Here is a 25,881-nt window from a genome sequence, read left to right as displayed (position 1 = left end):
TTTTTTCCCACGTAGCTCACTTTCAAATAAATGTAATCCCCACATGCACCTGTTCATGGATTTTGGAAAATAGTTGAGACACAGCAAAAAGTCTGAATGTTTCAAGGATGGGAAAGGAAATTGGCTGTGCCCTTTCAAAGAAGCCATTCTGACATTTTTCTGGAGCACTTTAGAGAATTCATGGAAAATCTAAATCTGGATGGCCAGACACAGATTTGGACAGTCATGCTCCTGAATGAAGAAAATAATCTTCAATGCACATTTTCAATTTTTTTTTCACACGTAGCTCACTTTCAAATAAATGTAATCCCCACATGCACCTGTTCATGGATTTTGGAAAACAGTTTCCAGCACGGTGACTAACATGGTGTGTCAAAAAGAACTCAACTCACCAACAGTGCTAACTAAAGCAGAGCCAACAGAAATAAATAGCACCTAAGGCCAACCACCTTCCTTCTGAAAACTTACGACTGTTCTATTACTGTTTTGTACTACTACTACTACTACTACTATCCTGTTGCAGTTACTTCCTCTTTTTGCCACTGTTGAGTTTTTCCTGTTAATTCTGAATATTTTTATTTATCCAGCATGGACTTACAGAGTTATATTATAAAAATGATAATATACAGTGCTATTACAAATGATTGAAGCGATTTCATAAATTCACTGTAGCTCCATTCATTGACATATGGTCACGACACACTACAGATACGTAGAAAAACTCATAAAGTTTTGTTCGGCTGAAGCTGCACTTCAGGTTTCTGCCACCAGAGCGCTCGAGAGCGTAGTGAGACAGAATGGCAACAGGAGCCGAGAAAGCGTATGTCGTGCTTGAAATGCACTCACATCAGTCAGTCATAACAGTGCAACGACACTTCAGGACGAAGTTCAACAAAGATCCACCAACTGCTAACTCCATTCGGCGATGGTATGCACAGTTTAAAGCTTCTGGATGCCTCTGTAAGGGGAAATCAACGGGTCGGCCTGTAGTGAGCGAAGAAACGGTTGAACGCGTGCGGGCAAGTTTCACGCGTAGCCTGCGGAAGTCGACGAATAAAGCAAGCAGGGAGCTAAACGTACCACAGCCGACGGTTTGGAAAATCTTACGGAAAAGGCTAAAGCAGAAGCCTTACCGTTTACAATTGCTACAAGCCCTGACACCCGATGACAAAGTCAAAAGCTTTGAATTTTCGGCGCGGTTGCAACAGCTCATGGAAGAGGATGCGTTCAGTGCGAAACTTGTTTTCAATGATGAAGCAACATTTTTTCTTAATGGTGAAGTGAAAGGACACAATGTGCAAATCAGGGTGGTAGAGAATCCTCACGCATTCGTGCAGCAAATTCACAATTCACCAAAAGTTAACGTGTTTTGTGCAATCTCACGGTTTAAAGTTGACGGCCCCTTTTTCTTCTGCGAAAAAAACGTTACAGGACACGTGTATCTGGACATTCTGGAAAATTGGCTCATGCCACAACTGGAGACCGACAGCGCCGACTTCATCTTTCAACAGGATGGTGCTCTACCGCACTTCCATCATGATGTTCGGCATTTCTTAAACAGGAGATTGGAAAACCGATGGATCGATCGTGGTGGAGATCATGATCAGCAATTCATGTCATGGCCTCCACGCTCTCCCGACTTAACCCCATGCAATTTCTTTCTGTGGGGTTATGTGAAAGATTCAGTGTTTAAACCTCCTCTATCAAGAAACGTGTCAGAACTGCAAGCTCGCATCAACGATGCTTTCGAACTTATTGATGGGGACATGCTGCACCGAGTGTGGGAGGAACTTGATTATCGGCTTGATGTCTGCTGAATCACTAAAGGGGCACATATCGAACATTTGTGAATGCCTAAAAAAACTTTTTGAGTTTTTGTATGTGTGTGCAAAGCATTGTGAAAATATCTCAAATAATAAAGTTATTGTAGAGCTGTGAAATCGCTTCAATCATTCGTAATAACCATGTATATCTTTCCTTTTCTTGGGAAACTGGTATGCAGGTTATGAAGCAAGGATTGTTCATCACACTTTAAATTTACACCAAGATATAAGTGGATACAGTAATATAGCTAAGAATTACATGTAATTATAATGAATGCATATTTATAATTTATGTTGACTTTACATGCAAAGTGAATGATAATGGAAGAAATTATTGAAGTGTATTTTAATAAACATGCAAAGGCTTGGTCAGAGACATGCACTTACCAACTTTTGGAGGACAGTCAACTTCACATTCTGTTTCTGTCTCAAACCTGTTGGCATTACCCCCACACCCACTGTAATAAAATGGCATGCACCTGTTCTCTGAGGCATCAAAAAACCATCGAGGTATATGATCTGTACAGTTTCCTTCATCTCGAGGTAGTGAGCAAGACTCTGTTAGGAGGCATCAACAACATTTAACACCATGAAATTAAAACATGCAAAATTATTCAAAAAATTATACCAGGCATGTTAAATGTTACTGGAATATTCATGCTCTACATTAACCGTGCATTTTACTATCAATTATTAACTGCAATTGGTGTTTCTAGAAATTGTTATGGTGATTATTTGATAAGTTGATGGAAATTACTTTCCAAGTAGACCACCCATAGAAAAGAAAGTAGGCAATAATTCTGAATGTGCATGCACTAATTCAGTTGATTTTGGTTATACATTTTCATTTTCATATTTTTTAAGCAACTGAATTTCAAATGTGAGGCAAGAACTTTAGACTCCTTTAATTCCCATGCACTTATCATAGTTATACTATTTCCTTTCACCTTCTTCTAATATAAATCTGTCTGAGAATATCTGTTCAAGATGATAATTGACTACAACTGTTTTGTTACTGGCATATCACACAATTTTTCATTGCAGCTTAAAGTGAGAAAATTTGAATGCTTACAGAGAGATGTTAACAAAAAGTGATGCAAACCAACACCATCCATCCCAACTTCTCCTATGGACTCTCCTATTGCGAGTACAGCGAAAATTTACTGGTTAGTCTCTGAGTATTTTTATATCTTGCAATTAATTCCTCTTTTTTACCAGTAATCTATGGTTGCAAAAAATAGTATTTATGTCACTTTCTAAGTGCCTTATGCTTGCTGCCTACTTGTTAGTAGAATAATCTTCCATCATTTAATCGCATTTTTATTGTTACTGTCGTTCGTAGGACACAAAATTTTTCTACTCAGCCCTCAATCTCTCCCTGTGCCCTTTTACATTCACACAGACAAGTACAAAACAGTGTATGCAAACCTTCTCAAATCTCCCCCCCCCCCCCTTTTTTTCCTCAACTGGGCCAAAACCATAGTACTGAATAATATCTGTTTTCTGAAGTAATATATTTAAAATAAAGCTTGACACCTAATGTCTTCTAAATACATTTCAAAACAAATACATTTACAGTGGATTATTTGTACATAACCACGTTTTTCAGACTTCCTTATTTGCCATCACCACATGTTCACTTCATGCATCTCTGTGGAGATTATTTTATTTCTCTTCTCACATCAGTGCCAACTGACTTCTCTTTTATAGGGGGGACGGGGATCAATATGCAATGAAAATTATATTTTCCAAGTATTCTCCAGATATTCCTGGAGACTGAGTTAGATTAAGGGAAGGATGTCACTCTGATGCTCTCCTCCTCAATGTTAGTTTTCTCCTCAGTTTCTGTCCAGTTATGTTGCAGTCATCACTCACTTCCTTCTTATGAGTCCCACCCCCCCCCCCCCCCCCCCTTTTTTAAACCTTTCTCAGATGTACGAGTTCTCAGACAAGACTTCTTTCATCTGATAATATTTATACTCTTGTGTCCTAAGTGCAGGATGTCCCTGCAAAAGGGGAGGGAGGTGGGTAGGGCTTGTTTCCTCATGGCATGGAGATGGGGTTCAGAATGGGAAGACTTCCCATAGACACTGTAGCCCAGTGATCCATCTGCTATATTATGAAGAACTGATAGCTGGGCCAATTGCTGTATTTCAATTGTGAATTTTGTACAATTATGGATCAAGCTGAGATTCCAGGAATTCTCAAAATTTCTCCATCTCACACAATCAGACAGCAACATATTGCCAATATAACAATAGAAATGTATGGGCCTATTTTTGGTAGATTCTGCTACTCTGGCCTCAAAATGTGTCAATATAAGCTGGCATTTACTGGCAATATTGGACTGCTATCAGCACATCATCTAATTATATGGCTCTTGGATGTACCGTCATATCACATGGTGCAAATTTCACAAATTCCCCTAAGTCACCTGCTCTAAGTAGCAAAGTTGCTACAACAGGTTACTGCTAGCAAATAGCAGCTGTTGGTATCTACATTGTGATGGTCTTCTTATGGAAGCCCCAACTGGTTTGCTTCAAGTGGATGAATGTAGTTTTTCTACAGGCTTATACTGGCAACCAAGAGTTTAAGCCTTCTGTGTATCCAAGTATCAGCAGAACTCCCAACTGGAACCAAGTTGTTGCCTTCTGAGCATTTACTGAGGCACCAATGCTGCTGCTGGTCACTGCTGTGGACAAGAGCCAAATCAAAGATGGTAAGACCTCTACTGTGCTGCAATAGGACTGTCACTGGAAATTTATTTTAATTTAATGACAGCAAGTCCATGGCAGAGTGCCTTTCATTAAACTATCCAATGTGTCATGCAGTCCTTGAAGAACAAAACTATGGATATAACATTTGTCTTCTTGAACATCATGTGTATGATGTGCTAAGGCAATGCTCTACTACTGCAGATATATCTGGTCAGCCCAGGCTTGTATGAAGAGAGTGTTCATTGTACTTTCCTTGCACTAAGCAGAATGTTTGGCCAATGTATATATACTGTCACAGAACTTTGTGTGGCCTTGTTTCCTAAGGATGAGACTGTCTTTAATAATATCCAGCAAGGCACTCAGTTTCACAGATGGACAAAAGGCTTGTTTTAATGTTGTGTCTGTTGAGGAACCTGCTGATTCTTTAAGAATTACTGCTGAAGTACATCATGGAGACTACATTTGTGGGTGCCTCTGTTTCTTCATTTTGTTCCCACACGGAATGCATGATGAAACTGTTTTTCTTGAATAGCCGCCCAGTCAGAAAACCATCCTTAGGTTTAACCTGGCAGCTTAGGACAGTCTGAAGTTATGCGTGTTCTGTGAATTAGTATCCTACAGCTTGCAAATACAGATCTGTGTCAGTTGGCTTGTGGTACATGCTATGTGCCAGCATTCTCTTGACTTTCCATTACACCGAAACAAATAATAATAGTATGCCCTCTTGCCCCGACTCCATCATCAATTGGATATTAGGAGAGAGCATACTGAAACATTGGAGAAACATGGGAAGTCCTTTCACTCCATCAGGCCACGCTACTTGCTCAAAGTACCTGTCATTGAATAAAACTATGTTGAAGTGAACACATATTTAAAAAGCACCAGAATGTTCACATCAATGTTCCTGCCAGTCAACTCCAAAGGGACTTTTGTAATTAAAGACACTGTACTAAGTAGAAGGTTCTGTGGTTGTAGTCTGACAATGCTCACTTAGGTTTTTGCCTTGCACGTTCATGGTTTCAGTCTACAGTTCCTTCTCAGTTAAACTGACAACTGTAGGGCAAACTGCTTCTTGTCTTGGCTCGTTTAGAAAGCTGTCAAATGCTACTTTCTGCGAAGTGGTGATTTTATAGCTCTATAGATCTGCTTATGTTCTGATGTCAGTCCACTATCAAGAAAATGTAGACAATCTAGCAGACATACTGAGATTTAGATGATGTAGACAACATATTATATTATGGTAATGGGAATTAATTATGCCTGGCACATAAACATGTCATGGAGATATGCATTTGGAGTAATCTCTCCCCCTCCCAACTTCAATTTTGTGTGTGTGCGTGATAGAGAGAGAGACAGAGAGAGAGAGAGAGAGAGAGAGAGAGAGAGAGAGAGAGAGGGAGAGAGAGAGAGAGAGAGAGTGCAATTACTTATACAGAAATGAGTGTGTGCTAAAATCTAATATAATTTTCTGTTCTATTACAAGTGTCCATGAGCACAACCTCACCTCCCCCCCCCCCCCCTCCCCAATTTATCTGGAGGTGAGTGTTATAATCTTTACTAAGTTTGTTGTTTCTTGTAACATAATGTGCATGCTTGGCAAATGCATTATTTTGTTAAGACTTACTGTTGTAGGGTTTTCAATGAAACAAAGATAAGCTCAGGAAGTCACAGGCAGCTAAAATAAATGTGAACATTATAATGTGCCTTGAACTAAACAAAAGTTCTACAAATAATTCCTGAAATAGCATACAGGTAATGATACTGGGCACATAAGATGAACAGTAACATACCAAACTAAAATGAAGCTGTAAATGTGTATATTAAATAATACATAAGTATATACTCCATAAAACAAGTTTCCACTAATCTCAAAAGTAAGTAACATCCCACGTATATCTGTCTCCTACTACTATTAATTTAAGACATGTTTATGTTACTTCACTTCCTCACCTTCCATGCATTTCAACTTCTTGTTCATAACCATCAAAGGAAAATGTTGTTCTAAACCATGAAATTAGTGTCAGTAAAATCAGATGACAAGAATGAAGAGAAGAAACAGCCCCTGTTTGGAGTCTTTGCTGATAATGTGTCTGAATATTATTTGCTGCCACTGAGCATGTGTGTCTGGAGGTTCCAACCATTCTTTCAGTTTCAATTTTGGGTGAAGCTAGTGTTTATTTTTCCCAAATACAAATAAAGATAGATTCACACTAGCCATCAATGGACTGGAATGAAAGGCAACACATCCTTAAATGGAAGCATGTTCATACTAGACAGAATGTCAACAGACATCATTTCACTTACTGAATGGTGAAATTGAGGTGATGAGACACCATCTGTGATACAAAAAGATGAAATATAGTTTCAGAGTTAAGTAACTAACAATGATAGTGCAGTTCATTAATGGTCAAAGAAAAGTTCATTATGTGGCATCAGAACACATACATATAAAAGAATGTTGTAACTCATAAGGTTTTGGAGACAGTGGGTTCTTCTTCAGGCAGAAGGGTTGAAGGGGAAGGAAGAAGGGTGAAAGAAAAGGACTGGAGAGGACTAGGAAAAGGGGTACATTTCGGAAAGTCACCCAGAACCGCAAGTCAGGGGAGACTCACCATACAGGATGAGAAGGAAAGACTGGTTGTTGGGGACTGCATCGGCAAAGATTTGAAAACCTGAGAGCTTTCCTTCTCATCCTGTACGGTATGTCTCCCCTGATCCGCGATTCTGGGTGACTTTCCCGAAATCTACCCGTTTTCCTAGACCTCTCCAGTCCTTTTCCTTCACCCTTATTCATTCCCCTTCAACCCTTCTGCCTGAGGAAGGATTCCTAGACCTCTCCAGTCCTTTTCCTTCACTCTTATTCATTCCCCTTCAACCCTTCTGCCTGAGGAAAGAGCCACTGGCTCTGAAAGCTTGCCAATAACAACAGTCTTTTATGTGTGTGTTCTGTCACTGCTTGGTAAGTAATTTTTTATCTAAACAATTAAATAATTTTGTCAACAACTGATTGTTTTTGTTGTTATAAAGGTTCACTATGGATATTCTTGATGGAAGTTGTATGGTAAATTTCCCACATTGCTGAGAGTGAAAGAATACAAAGAGCATCATGCAAACATTTCAAATAATCAATTTTTTGCCTAAGTAAATATATACATAGAAACACATTAAGCAATATTTAGATGACAATTTGTACAGGTTTTTCACTCTATCCATTGTATTTTTTTCCTAAACAGTAAAGAAATCAAATATAACTGTATTTTTTCTCCTTCTGTACAGCTGACTCTCTGACTGGTTTATCTTTTCCTGTTTTGTTGAAATTCTGTGTGGATATCACTACTTGAAATGTAGTGTGGCATGTTTTGATGTTGCATTCCATGAAGTATGATGTGAATCAACCTTAAAATCATACTAACAGGAAGAGACTGGAACTATATTTACTGTATTATAGAAAGGGAAAATATTTTCACTTATTGTAATCATGTGCAATGATACAGCTCTTACTGACATGAAAAGTTATGCCAAAATCCTTGACATATTGTGAAATGCATACTTTCCCAAGAATTTTACAAATTTTGTAAACAAATTAACATTGCTAAAGAACAAAAGTCTCCAACATTCAACTGTGAAAAAAAAATTGTTTCCGTTTGCTGAAAAAGCTTTATGTAGTTGAAAAGTGCCAAGGCACTATGTGATTTGTATCCCATTTTAAGGAGAAGAGTTTTCATGATTGGCTGGGCACATGAGTTTACACATGAAGGAAAGCCATGGTACACCATTTTAACAGATTCATTTGGTAAAACACTGTGGTGTTTAAACCAACTTTGACAAATTTTGCTTTAATAGTGTTCAGATCTGTAGTTTCACTGACGCTAATGAAATTGTTGAATAGAAGTAACAGAACATAAATTATATATTTTAAAATCTGTAAAAATGTTATGTACAGATGCTGAAACATAACAAATGTCATTTTATGCCAGATTCTAGTGACATAAGAAGCTTACAGGTTGAGTAATGAGAGGTCATATTCTGGCAAAGAGTAAATACAGGGTGTTATAATGAGTGTTGAGGGGGGGGGGGGGGGGGGGAACTTAACAAAGCTTAGTACACATAAGCAATAAATATAATGCTTTTTTAAATTTTGTAATGCAGAGCCAAAAGAAAGAATTGCATCTACACCATAGAAAGTACATTTACCAAAAGACTTTGAGCAATTTGGAATTTGTAATCCAATTTATGAGACATTACTGATTTAGAAAACTTATTTTTCAGATAAATTTTCTGATTTGCAGAAATTTGGTTCTCTTTCCATGTCTGTAAGAATATAAATATTTTATAAGTTTTGTGGTATAGTACCTGAACAGGTAGCATGCAAAATACTTTACACAAATACGAGAGAAACATACACCTTCCCCAGCATTCCAGTAACGAGAGTGAAGATGGGATGCAAAAGCAACAACACAAAAGCCTTTTTCCCAATAAACATCACCATCAGCAGCAATAATGCTACAGAAGTGAAAGATACCACATTGCGTGCCTACAGATCATTGATTTCTGAATACCTCTCATTATATCAGAGACTTCACACTTAGACTTGCATTCGGCTTCAGTCTTAAACCTGTTTCCATTGCCTTGGCAACCACCATAAACAAACTGCTGACATCTTTTCTGTTCAGCATCATAATGCCAACGCAACATAGCACCTAGGCACGGACCCATATCCTTCGGAAGAGCACAAATATCCATTACTGCTGAAACAAAGTTTGTAACACAGCAAGGCAGAATATTTAATATGAGGATATGTCTCCTGGATGCCTGGCAAGAAAGTTATATAAATCCTATACCTCTGTTATAATACATGAAAAATTTTAAAATTGTCTACAACTATGTGTAGCAGCTTATCTCAGCAACATAAGTAATTTTTTTACTGAGACGTCTTGAACATATTCTATGATGAATTTACTTACCCCTACTTCGCCCAGGCTGCAAACACTGTTGATGACAAGCTGCTTCAGTGAGGAAGTTATTTCTGTTTCCTTTACAGCCACCATATGCAAATTCTTCACACACACCATCTTCTCTGTTGAAGAACCACCTTCGGTAATTACCCTTACACGGACCTTCGTCTTTTGGTTGCTCACATGCATCTATCATTAAAAAATAAAAAATTCTGTAGGTTTGGATGGGATACCCTCGAAAGTCATTAAATAGTAGGACATCCACTATCTTTAATAATTAAGCAGAATAAGAATGTTTCACATATGCAGTAAAATAAGTAGGAGTTAACTCACTGCTCAAAAAGGGTCATGAAGAGATATGAGAAACTATTGCTTTATCTCTCTTTTGCCAGTTTTGTCAAAAGTATTTGGAGAAGCTGCTGCTCCCAAAATATGTAATTTTATTACAAGCCATGGGATTATTTCATATAAACAATTTGGTTTCAAAATTTTGTGGATGTCATGAATAATTTTGTTGTAGTTATAGGAATCTTTTGTGCCTTATGAAGGTCTCTTATTTCATAAACCACATTGTTAATCCATATAGTAGATAAAGATGGAATGAAGGGCAGTGCTTATGGGCTTATTCTGTACAGTGCACCTGGCAACAGTTTGTAACTGCTAAATATGTATAGGAATTGGATATACCTCCCAAATTCCTCCCCTCTCTCTCTCTGCCCATCTTCTCCTCACCCCTCTCTTCGTCCATCTCTTCCTCCTTCCATCTCTGTGCATCACCTCCTCCCCTCCTCTCTCTGTCCATCTCATCCTCACCCCTCTCTGTGTCCATTTCATTCACCCCACCCCGTATCATGTCCTCTAACCCCTCTCTCTGACACTGAGCCTTGTTTACTGCTATTGCAAACAAAGTCACTTAAAATGAATGGGTAAATGGGTTGAGAACATTGGTACAAGGGATACAAGAGAGAAATCTCTCCAGATGTTGGATATGTCAGGACAGTAGCTTCAGTGTAAGTATTTTATATAGTTCCAGTCTGCAAATGAGTAGTATTACAAAGTTTTGCACAATTTATGTTCCATAGTAGTATTCTAATTGTAAGCCAATATACCATAAATACACCTTTCCTGTTTTCTGTAAAACTGACGGAAAAAAATCAGCATGTTGTTGTGTATCTTTTTTTTCCTTTTTTTTAGGAATAAGCTGACATTTGACTGTGTATTACTGTATTTATCTTCCGTACTATCTAGGTTTTGACTTTTATGCCATTATCAAGTTCAGTGCTAAAAAGTTCTTAGACCATTAACACATTATATCTGTTATGGCAGTCCTAAGCAGGTAACAGTTACAATGTGTTAAGCGTCTAATAACTTTCGCATTTTACTTGATAATAGCATAAAAGACAAAATCTAGATAGCACAGAAGGTAAATACAATAACACACAGTCAAATAGCAGTTTATTCTTTCAAAAAATATTGAATGACTGTGGCTCAGCACCATCAAAAACATTTTATACAATTTCTGTTTGAAATTACATATGAGATGTGTGAGGAATATAATGAGACTGACAACGCTGCGACCGATCTGGCAAGGCTGTGTTGTTCTAATTGTGTAGACCAGAGTGTTCACCCCTTCCAGATGCTCAATCTGAGTTTCAGCTCCATACAGTCATCATGTGATTTTATTGATGCCACCAAAAACTGTGGGAATCCACAAGAATGACATCTGAAAATTTGAAACGTGCCTATGGGGAACATTTGTTATTAAGAGTACAAGTTGTCCACTGGCACAAATCATTTCTGGAAGGCCCAGGGAGACCTTCAACTTCAAAAACCAATGAAAATGTTGAACGTGTGCATGCTCATGTGAGATTGTTCCTCCATGAAAAACTGTCAACCAAGCATTTCACAAAGATATTCTTGAAAGGCTCAGGAAAAGGGTGATTCGAGTGAGACTGAACACCGCACACAAGTGACAACTCCCCCTGTCACATGGCCACTTCCATCGCAGAATTTTTGACCTCAAAAGGCATTCCTGTTGCACCACAACCCCGCTGTTCACCTGATCTGAGTCCTTGTGACCTTTTTCTTTTCCCAAAACTGAAAAAAAGTCTTAAAAGGATGTCATTCTGGGTCTCTGGAGGACATTCAAAAGAATGTGACTGACATGTTAAAGGCCTTAACAGTTGATGCTTTCCAGAGCTGCTACCAGGGCTGGGAACAATGGCTCTGCCAGTGTATAGCTGCTGAAGGGAACTACTTTGAAGAGGACAGTAATGTTGTTTGAAAAAATAAAAATCTTGGTAGATAAAAAATCAGTCTTATTACTTTTCTCACACACCTCATGTAAGGAGAAAGAATATATACACTCCTGGAAATTGAAATAAGAACACCGTGAATTCATTGTCCCAGGAAGGCGAAACTTTATTGACACATTCCTGGGGTCAGATACATCACATGATCACACTGACAGAACCACAGGCACATAGACACAGGCAACAGAGCATGCACAATGTCGGCACTAGTACAGTGTATATCCACCTTTCGCAGCAATGCAGGCTGCTATTCTCCCATGGAGACGATCGTAGAGATGCTGGATGTAGTCCTGTGGAACGGCTTGCCATGCCATTTCCACCTGGCGCCTCAGTTGGACCAGCGTTCGTGCTGGACGTGCAGACCGCGTGAGACGACGCTTCATCCAGTCCCAAACATGCTCAATGGGGGACAGATCCGGAGATCTTGCTGGCCAGGGTAGTTGACTTACACCTTCTAGAGCACGTTGGGTGGCATGGGATACATGCGGACGTGCATTGTCCTGTTGGAACAGCAAGTTCCCTTGCCGGTCTAGGAATGGTAGAACGATGGGTTCGATGACGGTTTGGATGTACCGTGCACTATTCAGTGTCCCATCGACGATCACCAGTGGTGTACGGCCAGTGTAGGAGATCGCTCCCCACAACATGATGCCGGGTGTTGGCCCTGTGTGCCTCGGTCGTATGCAGTCCTGATTGTGGCGCTCACCTGCACGGTGCCAAACAGGCAAACGACCATCATTGGCACCAAGGCAGAAGCGACTCTCATCGCTGAACACGACACGTCTCCATTCGTCCCTCCATTCACGCCTGTCGCGACACCACTGGAGGCGGGCTGCACGATGTTGGGGCGTGAGCGGAAGACGGCCTAACGGTGTGCGGAACCGTAGCCCAGCTTCATGGAGACGGTTGCGAATGGTCCTCGCCGATACCCCAGGAGCAACAGTGTCCCTAATTTGCTGGGAAGTGGCAGTGCGGTCCCCTACGGCACTGCGTAGGATCCTACGGTCTTGGCGTGCATCCGTGCGTCGCTGTGGTCCGGTCCCAGGTCGACGGGCACGTGCACCTTCCGCCGACCACTGGCGACAACATCGATGTACTGTGGAGACCTCACGCCCCACGTGTTGAGCAATTCGGCGGTACGTCCACCCTGCCTTCCGCATGCCCACTATACGCCCTCGCTCAAAGTCCGTCAACTGCATATACGGTTCACGTCCACGCTGTCGCGGCATGCTACCAGTGTTAAAGACTGCGATGGAGCTCCGTATGTCACGGCAAACTGGCTGACACTGACGGCGGCGGTGCACAAATGCTGCGCAGCTAGCGCCATTCGACGGCCAACACCGCGGTTCCTGGTGTGTCCGCTGTGCCGTGCGTGTGATCATTGCTTGTACAGCCCTCTCGCAGTGTCCGGAGCAAGTATGGTGGGTCTGACACACCGGTGTCAATGTGTTCTTTTTTCCATTTCCAGGAGTGTATATATATATGAGAAACAATTTGTTTAATGGTTTACATGCTTTGCTATCAAAGTTAAAGCTGAGCTGCAAGAAAGAAAACAAAACTGCACATTTGCACAGCATAACACAGCATTTTCTTTCTCACAGTCTATTTTAACAGAAAACCTGTGGATTGTCATACAAAAAATATGTAGCCTATGTCTGTCTGAACATTCATTAGAGTATCATGTAGAAATCTGAAGTAAATTGGTCAAGAACTTTTTAAGATTTTTGTCGACAATGTTTACCCTTCCCAAATTAAACATATATTTATACATCATAAATATGTAGCCTATGTCTGTACCAATGTTCATTAGAGTGTTGTGTAAAACTTTGAAGTAAATTAGTCAAATAGTCCATTGGCAACTACATTAAACAATCTGTCTTTATGTAGATAAGACAAAGAATAACTGCCTACTCATTAAAAGTAAATTATGCTTAGAATTGCATAAGGTTCCCCTCAATGACCTATTCTCTATTAATGATTTGCTGAACAACAAAAACTCTCCACAAGTTTTGTCTGCAGATAACACTCCTATATTAACTGAAAATCATAATAATTTCTGTGTGGCATATGAAGCCCTTCCAGTGCAACCTCTGCTGAATAATGTCAAATGTTTCCACAATATTTTCAAGGTAGTCAGTTACTAAATTAGTTGTTAATGTCATGTGGAAACTATTGTCATTAATGCAATTGCACACAAATCTTAAAGCAGTTCTGATGGAAAACAAACATAAACAATGACAGAAGTCAAGGCACAAAAGGCATTGCAGCAAGGGATTATGCTAATGTTCATTAAATAGTTTCACTCAAATATAATTAGGAAGAAAAACAACTTCTGATGGTCAAATTTGATTCCATCATCTGAAGTTTGGACTTATACCATCATCAAGGAAGAAGACACTCAAACTAAACGTGATAATAGCAACATATAAGAAACGGTGAATACTAAAAAAATATTACATTGTCCATCCTGTTGTCCCAGATTGGTCCCCTAGATTTTAACTTGTTTAACTGTTACTGCCCCCCATGAACCATGGACCTTGCCGTTGGTGGGGAGGCTTGCGTGCCTCAGCGATACAGATGGCCGTACCGTAGGTGCAACCACAACGGAGGGGTATCTGTTGAGAGGCCAGACAAACATGTGGTTCCTGAAGAGGGGCAGCAGCCTTTTCAGTAGTTGCAGGGGCAACAGTCTGGGTGACTGACTGATCTGGCCCTGTAACATTAGCCAAAACGGCCTTGCTGTGCTGGTACTGCGAACGGCTGAAAGCAAGGGGAAACTACAGCCGTAATTTTTCCCGAGGACATGCAGCTTTACTGTATGATTAAATGATGATGGCGTCCTCTTGGGTAAAATATTCCGGAGGTAAAATAGTCCCCCATTCGGATCTCCGGGCGGGGACTACTCAGGAGGACGTTGTTATCAGGAGAAAGAAAACTGGCATTCTAAGGATCAGAGCGTGGAATGTCAGATCCCTTAATAGGTTAGAAAATTTAAAAAGGGAAATGGATAGGTTAAAGTTAGATATAGTGGGAATTAGTGACGTTTGGTGGCAGGAGGAACAAGACTTTTGGTCAGGTGATTACAGGGTTATAAATACAAAATCAAATAGGGGTAATGCAGAAGTAGGTTTAATAATGAATAAAAAAATAGGAGTGCAGGTTAGCTACTACAAACAGCATAGTGAACGCCTTATTGTGGCCAAGATAGACACAAAGCCCATGCCTACTACAGTAGTACAAGTTTATATGCCAACTAGCTCTGCAGATGATGAAGAAATAGATGAAACGTATGACGAGATAAAAGAAATTATTCAGGTAGTGAAGGGAGACGAAAATTTAATAGTCATGGGTGACTGGAATTCGTCAGTAGGAAAAGGGAGAGAAGGAAACATAGTAGGTGAATATGGATTGGGGTGAAGGAATGAAAGAGGAAGCCGCCTTGTAGAATTTTGCACAGAGCATAACTTAATCATAGCTAACACTTGGTTCAAGAATCATAAAAGAAGGTTGTATACCTGGAAGAATCCTGGAGATACTAAAAGGTATCAGATAGATTATTTAATGGTAAGACAGAGATTTAGGAACCAGGTTTTAAATTGTAAGACATTTTCTGGGGCAGATGTGGATTCTGACCACAATCAATTGGTTATGAACTGCAGACTGAAACTGAAGAAACTGCAAAAAGGTAGGAATTTAAGGAGATGGGACCTGGATAAACTGAAAGAACCAGAGGTTGTAGAGAGTTTCAGGGAGAGCATAAGGGAACAGTTGACAGGAATGGGGGAAAGAAATACAGTAGAAGAAGAATGGGTAGCTCTGAGGGATGAAGTAGTGAAGGCAGCAGACGATCAAGTAGGTAAAAAGACGAGGGCTAATAGAAATCCTTGGGTAACAGAAGAAATATTGAATTTAATTGATGAAAGGAGAAAATATAAAAATGCAGTAAATGAAGTAGGCAAAAAGGAATACAAACGTCTCAAAAATGATATCGACAGGAAGTGCAAAATGGATAAGCAGGGATGGCTAGAGGACAAATGTAAGGATGTAGAGGCTTGTCTCACTAGGGGTAAGATAGATACTGCCTACAGGAAAATTAAAGAGACCTTTGGAGAGAAGAGAACCACTTTTATGAATATCAAGAGCTCAGATGGAAACCCAGTTCTAAGCAAAGAAGGGAAGGCAGAAAGGTGGAAGGAGTATATAGAGGGTTTATACAAGGGCGATGTACTTGACGACAATATTATGGAAATGGAAGAGGATGTAGATGAAGATGAAGTGGGAGATAAGATACTGCGTGAAGAGTTTGACAGGGCATTGAAAGACCTGAGTCGAAACAAGGCCCCGGGAGTAGACAACATTCCATTAGAACTACTGATGGCCTCGGGAGAGCCAGTCATGACAAAACTCTACCATCTGGTGAGCACGATGTATGAGACAGACGAAATACCCTCAGACTTCAAGAAGAATGTAATAATTCCAACCCCAAAGAAAGCAGGTGTTGACAGATGTGAAAATTACCGAACTATCAGTTTAATAAGTCACAGCTGCAAAATACTAACGCGAATTCTTTACAGACGAATGGAAAAACTGGTAGAAGCGGACCTTGGGGAAGATCAGTTTGGATTCCGTAGAAATGTTGGAACACGTGAGGCAATACTAACCTTACGACTTATCTTAGAAGAAAAATTAAGAAAAGGCAAACCTACGTTTCTAGCATTTGTAGACATAGAGAAAGCTTTTGACAATGTTAACTGGAATACTCTCTTTCAAATTCTGAAGGTGGCAGGGGTAAAATACAGGGAGCGAAAGGCTATTTACAATTTGTACAGAAACCAGATGGCAGTTGTAAGAGTCGAGGGGCATGAAAGGGGAGCAGTGGTTGGGAAGGGAGTGAGACAGGGTTGTAGCCTCTCCCCGATGTTATTCAATCTGTATATTGAGCAAGCAGTAAAGGAAACAAAAGAAAAATTCAGAGTAGGTATTAAAATTCATGGAGAAGAAGTAAAAACCTTGAGGTTCGCCGATGACATTGTAATTCTGTCAGAGACAGCAAAGGACTTGGAAGAGCAGTTGAACGGAATGGACAGTGTCTTGAAAGGAGGATATAAGATGAACATCAACAAAAGCAAAATGAGGATAATGGAATGTAGTCAAATTAAGTCGGGTGATGCTGAGTGAATTAGATTAGGAAATGAGACACTTAAAGTAGTAAAGGAGTTTTGCTATTTAGGGAGTAAAATAACTGATGATGGTCAAAGTAGAGAGGATATAAAATGTAGACTGGCAATGGCAAGGAAAGCGTTTCTCAAGAAGAGAAATTTGTTAACATCGAGTATAGATTTAAGTGTCAGGAAGTCGTTTCTGAAAGTATTTGTATGGAGTGTAGCCATGTATGGAAGTGAAACATGGACGATAACTAGTTTGGACAAGAAAAGAATAGAAGCTTTCGAAATGTGGTGCTACAGAAGAATGCTGAAGATAATGTGGGTAGATCACATAACTAATGAGGAGGTATTGAATAGGATTGGGGAGAAGAGAAGTTTGTGGCACAACTTCACTAGAAGAAGGGATCAGTTGGTAGGACATGATTTGAGGCATCAAGGGATCACAAATTTAGCATTGGAGGGCACCGTGGAGGGTAAAAATCGTAGAGGGAGACCAAGAGATGAATACACTAAGCAGATTCAGAAGGATGTAGGTTGCAGTAGGTACTGGGAGATGAAGAAGCTTGCAAAGGATAGAGTAGCATGGAGAGCTGCATCAAACCAGTCTCAGGACTGAAGACCACAACAACAACTGTTACTGAATTCTTTAGGAACACAACACCTTTAAAGAACTGATACACATCATGGATATTGTAGAACTCCTAGTTGTGTTCCTTCATTGCTCACTGATGCACTGTTCAGTACACCTAAGTTCTATATACTTTCATTTCTTTAACGAGAAACATTATGGTGTAATGAAATCTGTGTACATATTAGTATCACAGTTTAAAATTTTGTTACAGAAATGACAATTTTAAACTACAACAACACTAATATGAGGTGTGGCAATAAAGAAACTGGATTCATGCTCTAACACTTTATTGAAAAACTTACACGTAACTGAAATGTTGTCCCCTTCAATGTGGTCCCCTCTCTGATCCCTGCACCACTTCATGCGAATTTTCCATTGTTGGAAGCAGCGCTGCAAGTCTTTTTCTGTTACGTTGCTGACGAGGGTCGTAGGTTTTTCCTTCACTTCGTCCATAGACACAAACCTGGTTCCCCTAAGTGCAGACTTCAGTTTCGGGAAGTGAAAGAAGTCGCATGATGCTAGGTCAGGTGAATGGGGTGGACGTTCCATCACTGGAATGTTGTTTTTCACCAAAAATCTCTTAACAGACATTGCACTTGGGGCCAGAACGTTATCCTGACAAGGAATCCATGAGCGATTCTTCCACAGATCTGGTCTCCTTCATCACGAACATTCACAGAGGGTTTTCAGAACAGTTACATAATAAACTTGATTGACAGTCTGACCTACAACCACCCAATCAATGTAGATAATCTGTTGGACATTGAAGAAAACAATCATCCTTTTTTTAAATTTTGATTTGCTCTTGTGGACTTTCTTCTTCCTAGGGGACTGTGGGCTCTTCCAATGCATGGATTGTCACTTAGTATCTGGAGTGTATTGGAATATCCATGTTTCATCACACGTAATTACTTTGCTGAGGTAATCAGGGTCATTTTCAACATTTTCAAGAGTGTCGGCACAGCAGTCCACTCGATGTTGCTTTTGCTCACTTGAGAGTATTGTTGGCACCACTTTAGCACAAACCTTTGTCATGCCCAGATCATCATGCAGAATCTGTCTAACAGTTTCCTAACTGAACAATGGAAAATCCAGGATAACAACATTATGAGAAGGAAAGTTGCTACTCACCAAATAGTGGAGATGCCGAGTTGCAGATAGGCACAACAGAAAGACTCTCACAGTTATAGCTTTTGGCCATTAAGGCCTTCGTCAACAGTAGACACACATAGGCACATGCACTCACGCTGTGTTTGCATGAGTGTGTGTGCATGTGCATATGTGTGTCTATTGTTGATGTAGGCCTTAATGGTCAAAAGTTATAATTGTAAGAGTCCTTTTGTTGTGCCTATCTGCAGCGCAGCATCTCCACTATTTGGTGAGTAGCAACTTTCCTTCTCATAATATAGTTTCCTTATTGATTCAGACAAGTTCTGTAATTGCTCGAATGCTCAGGTGGCAGCCTCCTTGAACAATTCTATTGACCTTCTCCACATTCTCGCCAGTTTTCAAAGTGGAAGGACGTCTTCAACATCTTCCCTACCATCCATGAACCTCTTAACCCACTCAAAAACTCACCTATGAGATAGACACTGATCATCATAAACTTGTTTCTCAAACTGTAAGTTTCTGTGGCAGATTTTCCAAGTTTTGTGAGGAATTTGATGTTAGCACATTGTTCCACTTTAGAGTGTACCATAATTCTGACAGAGTTCAGACACAAGACCCGTTTCTAGGAAGGTTTATAGCCAGACTAGCCACCACAACAGTGTGAAATTTTATATGTATGTCAGGGAGAGTTCCAAGATTATTTTGCCACTCTTCTCTTTGTCATCAATAAAATCAGAAATATGCACAACAACCAGTCTGGTTTCTTTATTGCCACACCTCATATTACTTTCTTTACAGAGAAGAGAAATTTTTGCAGTATCTTACCAATGGTATCAGGGAGCACACAAAGTGCCTCACATTCCTCTTGAGTTTGGAACTTGTTGTTGTTACCCAAACAACCTCCATAAATGAACTGACCACACTGCTTTCTTTCCGAATCATAATACCAAGTTGGATAGTAGCCTTCACATGGACCTGCTATCTTAGGTAGGTAACATGCCTCTGCAATCATAAAATATACAGTAGATTGGCTAAATTAACAATAAACAGTTCTCAGTTTAACCATCTTCAAAAGGCAACCTATCTACAACTCAGAAACTGATTGGAAAAAGAGAGAGAGAGATAACTGATAAATAATTAATGCTAGAAGGGCATTTTCTGAAGAAAATAGCACCAAAAAAAGACAAATCAAACATTTTTAACATATTTTCTGTGCCTGATCAGCCCATCAACACTTCTGTCTGTTTATTCTGATAGCACAGTTACTATGACTTTGCCCTTACTAGATGTGAATACAACAGTGAATTTTGATTTGGCATTGCAACCGAGTTACAGCTGTACTTCTCTTTTATTTTTCCAAGCTGCCATCTGAATATGTATTTTAGATGAGGCCACCTCTTTTGCCCCACTAAGTAATATTAGAACATTAATTATCTAACTTATAGTCACAGTCATTAGAGTCATACATTATCATTACACTATTTTTAAAAAAGGTTAACTGTACCATTGGCAGCGACATAACTGGCTATACTAAACAAGTGTCTGTTCAACTTATTTAGGAAGAGTGTCTATGTACACACAAACACACACACACACACACACACACACACACACACACACACACACACAAAATTCATAATATATAAACTGAAATAATATTATATTCACTGTGGTTATCTGCATACTATAGTTAATCATGTCTCGTGTTAAGTTTTGGCTGACTAGGTACACAAATCCGGATCATGTAACACACTGTACATGCTTAATGTGTTGGTACTTTAGTGGTATAGAATAACATTTTGTGGCTTATAAGTAGTTTTTGCTTTATTTTGAATTTTTTTTTTTTTGTAAATCCATGAACTAATTATGTTGAGCAAGAACTCACCAGTACAGAATGCTTCAGTGTTTAGAGAACATAAATTTTCAATTTATGTATGAAATAAAAAATATCCACAGAAAATTGAGATTGTAAATGACTGAATGAAATTAAAAACTGATGGAAACAAATGAAACCAAATGTAGAATTGTCAATGGAGACAAATGTATGAATTTGAATTCTGAGCAGTACTGTTTTGTAACAGGAAATGTATATCTTCAAGGTGAAGGGAAAAAAGTATCTTGCAAAAATCTTTCAAAATAGTGAAGTTAATTGTGATTAACCTTATAATAATTGAAATCTATGATCTTGTCGTTAAGCATATATGGATGATACAGTGGCAGAGGTGACAATGGACTTTGTGGAGACTGATGTGAAGAGTTGATTGTTTTTTCCTTGCGCACTTGTCAAGTAAAATATTTTGTAAGAATACATGAATCACCACATCCTGTTACAAGATAAGTAGCAAAATGGATTCACAATTTTCCATAATTTAACATAAATTTTATCATCACTGGCATGACATGCTATGTTTTTTCATAAGCCATTAATGTAGTGCCATTTAAATTATTATTTTTCATATTTTAGGTGGGATGAGAATGTTAAAACTTCTGTGTCCTGCTTCTGGGCTTCAGTTCTCATTTATTCCCAAGAAATGCATAACAAGTATTCTGATTATTCAACGAGTTTTGAAACTCCTCTGAAACATTACTAGTATCATAAAAATTGTGTGAAAGCTGGACATCCTGTGTACATACCTTAAATATTATAAAGTGATGTAAACTCTACAAATCTTATAATCTATGAAATTTTAATGTCTTAAATTACAATTGAAACTCCCAAAATACAAATATTAGCATTGTTTTTAGAAATAGATAGTTCACTACCTCTTCCAGGAGGTTCAACACAGATATTCTTGCATTCTTCTTGTGTTTTGAATCTGTTTTCATTGCCTTCACAGCCACCATACCAAAACCGTGAACAACCTCCATATTCAGTGTCAAAGAACCACTTGACAGTAAAATCTCGACATGAGCCTCGGGACTTTGGTAATGTACAGATTTCTGTAATAAAAGCAAAACCTTTAATCCTGAAACAAGATGTTAATAGCAAAATGTGCAATAAAACATAATGGCAATAGTCACAAATGCAACAGCCAGTCCTGTGTATAACAAAGGAAAGAACAGTATTATCTTCACTAATGAGTAAGTTTTGGGAAGAAATAAGGAAGAAATACAATGAAATTGCTTGATTTTTGTACGGAAACAGGAACAAAATAACAGATGGATTATGTTAGGGTGATCTGTGTCACTTTACCCCTTTGCAGTATCTAATTTCATTTAAGTATACTGAACCTGCTCAGGTGTAATAGTTACATATTTTTACATTGCCACATAGCAGTTAAAATGTGTAGGTGGCAACAGTGCTGCAGCTACACAAAAGTGAATTCTGTTGCATGAACACTTGTTGTTAAGAGGTGATTTGTAGAGACTTGATCAATTCATCAGGCCTCCACAATGAGAGAGTTAGATATTGTATGGATAAATGAATAAGAATGTTTTATTTTATATATGACAGCAATCAAGAAAACATTGATAGGGGCAAATTAATGTAATAAGTAATTATCATTTGTTTTTATGCATGCATCTAATATACATCCTCAACTTTTCAATATTTATAGCTGTCAAAAGATTTTGATGGACTGTAAATAATGGAAGGAGTAAGGGTAACAACTCACTGTATAGTTGAGACAGTGAGTGGCTGATCCGCAGGTAAATAAGACTGAAAATGTTGCTGAACTTTTGGCTACAGAATAAACATACTGACACATTCATACATTCACATGGCTACACTGTCCCAGATGACTACATTGTACTAGCTGTGGAGCACATCATTGTGCAGCACACACAACTCCCCCTGCCTATGCCAGAGTGAGCTCACTGGCACCACATTCATACTCTGTGTGTTTACTGACCTCTCATATTGTGCACATGCTGCACCAGTGCAATGTAGTTGGCCAGGAGAATGTAGCCATGTAGGCACTTGTTGATTCTGTAGTTATCGCTGAAAAAGGACATTATCTGAAAGCTCACCTAGATTTTCAATCTTATCTATGTGCTATCAACCACTTAATACCCTTACCTTACCTTTACAGCAAGTTATTACATTTACTCTTTATGTTGTTTAAATTCCAATATTTAAGCTGAGAAGGAATTTAGAAAATGGGTCACAAAGCAAGGATATGTAGGTCTCTGCAAATAGTTTCTTCTTTTTCTGAATTTCTCCTTGGAATGTACAAAGACTTTGTTTAACCCTACACGGTGGAATTCCCAATACAGGTGATGGGATCACATACAATACAGTGAAGTACTCTTAGCTTTTGTCGCAGGCTCTTTCTTCGAGGAGAAAGGAAGGTTCAGACCTCTCAGAACCATAAAAAGGAAAAGATGCAAGGTGAAGGCAATATATATCACACAAAGTATGAAGTCCAAGAAAGCACATCTGTAGCCATCCTCAATACAAAAATAGCAAATGGGAGTTACAGAATGAGAAGTAAAGAATGATGTACATTTTGCCAGCTATGGGGATTGAATATATGATAGTGGGTGCATGGAGTGGAAATGGCTGTATGGATGCGTAGGGGTGGTGGTCTGGGAATAATGTACGGGTTGCCAAGGAAGTTGTGAAGGTGTGGAGCGTAACGAAATGCAACTCTGGATGATGCGAGGGCTATATCAAGGGAATGATGATTTGATTTCTGCACTTGACTGAAAGAAGTTATAGCCTTAACTAAACAAACACTGTTTTTAGCCTTGTTTCACAATTTATTATTAATGTTATTGCACAACCTATATTTTGGGTTATAAGCCCATTTGTACTTGAAAATGGGCTTATAACCTGAAACGGAGGTTGTGCAGTAACATTAATAATAAATTATGAAACAGGGCTAAAAACAGTTTTTTTTAGTTAATTTATAATGTTTCACTAAGAACCCACAGTTGATTCAATTAAAATGAGTTGTAGCCTTAGTTGGGTAATCTATGGAGGCTTGGGTGGTGCTGAGTAATTAATGGGGTGTTGAAAGCAGAGACTTCACTGCTAGGAGGAGAAGCCCTCTTTGTTTGCAGGTAAGGTCAAAGAGTTAATAGTGAGAACAGAAAACCTGGGAAAGCTTGTTCATATATGTGTTACTGAGTTTGGTGCTGGGATGATTTTTATCCCAATGTTTATTCTGTAATATGTCACGTATTTAAAATCATATATAAGTCTCCTTCCACTTGCTGGAACTTACATTTTTCAGACATCATAATGTGGTATTACACTAAATAGCCTTTTTGTGTACATTTCATATTCAAATGCTAATATCAATGAGTTGTATTTGTATAATTATCTTTCCTGTTGAGCTGAGCTAATGTGAAGTTATCAAGTTTCTAGTTTTGCAAGATCATAAAAAACATGGCATTTTGATGAGTGTTATTTGCATAATTTTCTGGCAATATTTCAAAGTGAAGTCTATGTTATCTTTATGTAGGTGGTATCAGGGAGCAGTCTGACCCCTTTAAGTGTTTCAGGGCAGAGCAGGAGGGGAGAGAGAGGGGACTGAGGCTATACTGAAATCCCAAAGTAGTCGATCAGGCTCCACCTGATATGCTATCTGTGCGTCACTAGGCTAGGTGTACTCAAAGGGAATTGGGGCAGTAACAGATCCTGAACACAGCTTGTTTCAGGGCCTTGGCCACTGTTTATGAAGCAATGATTGATCTTAATTTCAATGTTCTCCTTTATTATGCTGTCCCAAAGGCCACTGGCCCTGCATGGCACATTATTCCATTCAAAATCCAATACATGACCATTGTTCAAGCAGTGTTGGAAAATGTCTGTCAAATGCACCACAGCTCACGCTCACATTGAATATTGCATACATCAGGCATGTACAGTCCTACTGGATATCTCATCTCCAGTGGTTAAAATATATTTTTGATGCCACATTTCTTCAGAATCATTATCATCTTGATTGCTACGGGTTCCTATAAAGGGAAAGAAATGCTGGTAATTTTAAACCTTCATGCATTACTTTGGAGTTGTATGTTGTTTGCTTTTTCCTTCCTAATTTGTGTGTTACTGTATCAATTTCTCTGAAACACCTTACTCAGGTGTTGCAGTTCAGGCTTCCCTGGACATTTATGGCCTAAACGTTCAGTGGACCAAGGTCCTCAGGAGTGGCAATCAATTCAATGAATCCATATTTATATGCATCTAGCTGCCACCACTGAGCTCACTAAAGTATTACTTTGAGAACTATGGTTGACAAGAGTTTACACAGACTATGTAAACTGATCTTTGCTACAGTGAAAAACTTCTACTCACAACATTATCCTCAGATCTTCCTATTCTATTGTGTATCTTTGGCTCTCAGGGAAGGAACAGTCTGCTATTATAGCTTGGAATTAGGTGTCTTATGTTTTGTGTTTTTGTCGACAAATTACTATTTTATATGCCTATGGAAGTAGAGGTTTTAGCTCTGTGAGACGTTTAAGAAATTTAATAGTTAAAAACTATACTAAAAGTATCTTTCTCTTATATTATGTATGTGTCTTTAGAAGCAATATTGTAATCAGACACCAGTCCAAGGTAATGAACCAACTAATGCCACTTGTATACTCAACACAAAATGGTCATGGGCAACCAACACAAATCATGAAATATGAATTACAACAATTAACTGTCTCACATATCCTAATTTTGTCCAACAATCGTGCAACTGTGTGATTTACTCTGAAATTTATGTGTCAGTTGTGAACACTTTGGAAAGAAAGTTTACTATAACTAATTTTGTATGAAAATGTCAGAAGAAAAATGCAAATGAGTAGAGCAAGAAGAATAAGGGAAAAAAAGAATAAAAAAAGAAAGAAGCAAAATTCACACACAGTTTGATCATATGATGCCAAAAGCTGAAGCTTTGAATATTGCTTGTATTATTTTACAGGAGATGAACTCATTGAAGACAGAGATATAGTGCTAGAAGATAAGGATTATAATTTAAGTGGTAATCAGCCACAAGTACAGCTTAAAAAGATAGCAGAAGACATATATTTCATGAAGACTAAGCCTACAAGACTGTGAGTTTCAAATGTAATAATACTAAGAGACAACAGGCTATTCTACATTTAGTGGGTGAGGATAGTCACTAAATAGTTACAAGCATTAACCAGAACTTTTTGTTGTGGTGGTCATGTGACTTAATATGCAGTTTCCATCATTACCCTCATATTTGGCAAATTTCTGTTAATG

At 38.8% G+C, this 25,881-nt stretch overlaps 1 protein-coding gene across 3 annotated transcripts in view; it reads right to left on the bottom strand.

The window, feature by feature from the left end:
* The window catches only part of LOC124796273 (papilin), a 259,683-nt gene that overhangs the window by 109,035 nt on the left and 124,767 nt on the right, over positions 1-25,881 (bottom strand). For 2 of the 3 annotated variants that reach the window (XM_047260389.1, XM_047260387.1), the window contains exons 21-24: positions 21,477-21,653; positions 19,539-19,715; positions 9,505-9,684; positions 9,100-9,285 (exon numbers count right to left, since the gene is read on the bottom strand). In XM_047260389.1, the coding sequence (XP_047116345.1) occupies positions 9,100-9,285; positions 9,505-9,684; positions 19,539-19,715; positions 21,477-21,653 (720 nt within the window). The remainder of the gene's footprint in view (positions 1-9,099; positions 9,286-9,504; positions 9,685-19,538; positions 19,716-21,476; positions 21,654-25,881) is intronic. The other variant, XM_047260386.1, reaches the window with a different exon arrangement.

The sequence above is a fragment of the Schistocerca piceifrons genome, chromosome 4 (genome assembly GCF_021461385.2).
Source record: "Schistocerca piceifrons isolate TAMUIC-IGC-003096 chromosome 4, iqSchPice1.1, whole genome shotgun sequence".
Classification (NCBI taxonomy): domain Eukaryota; kingdom Metazoa; phylum Arthropoda; class Insecta; order Orthoptera; family Acrididae; genus Schistocerca; species Schistocerca piceifrons.
The sequence above is the reverse complement of the archived record's forward strand: the minus strand, read 5'-3'. Positions and strand labels throughout refer to the sequence as shown.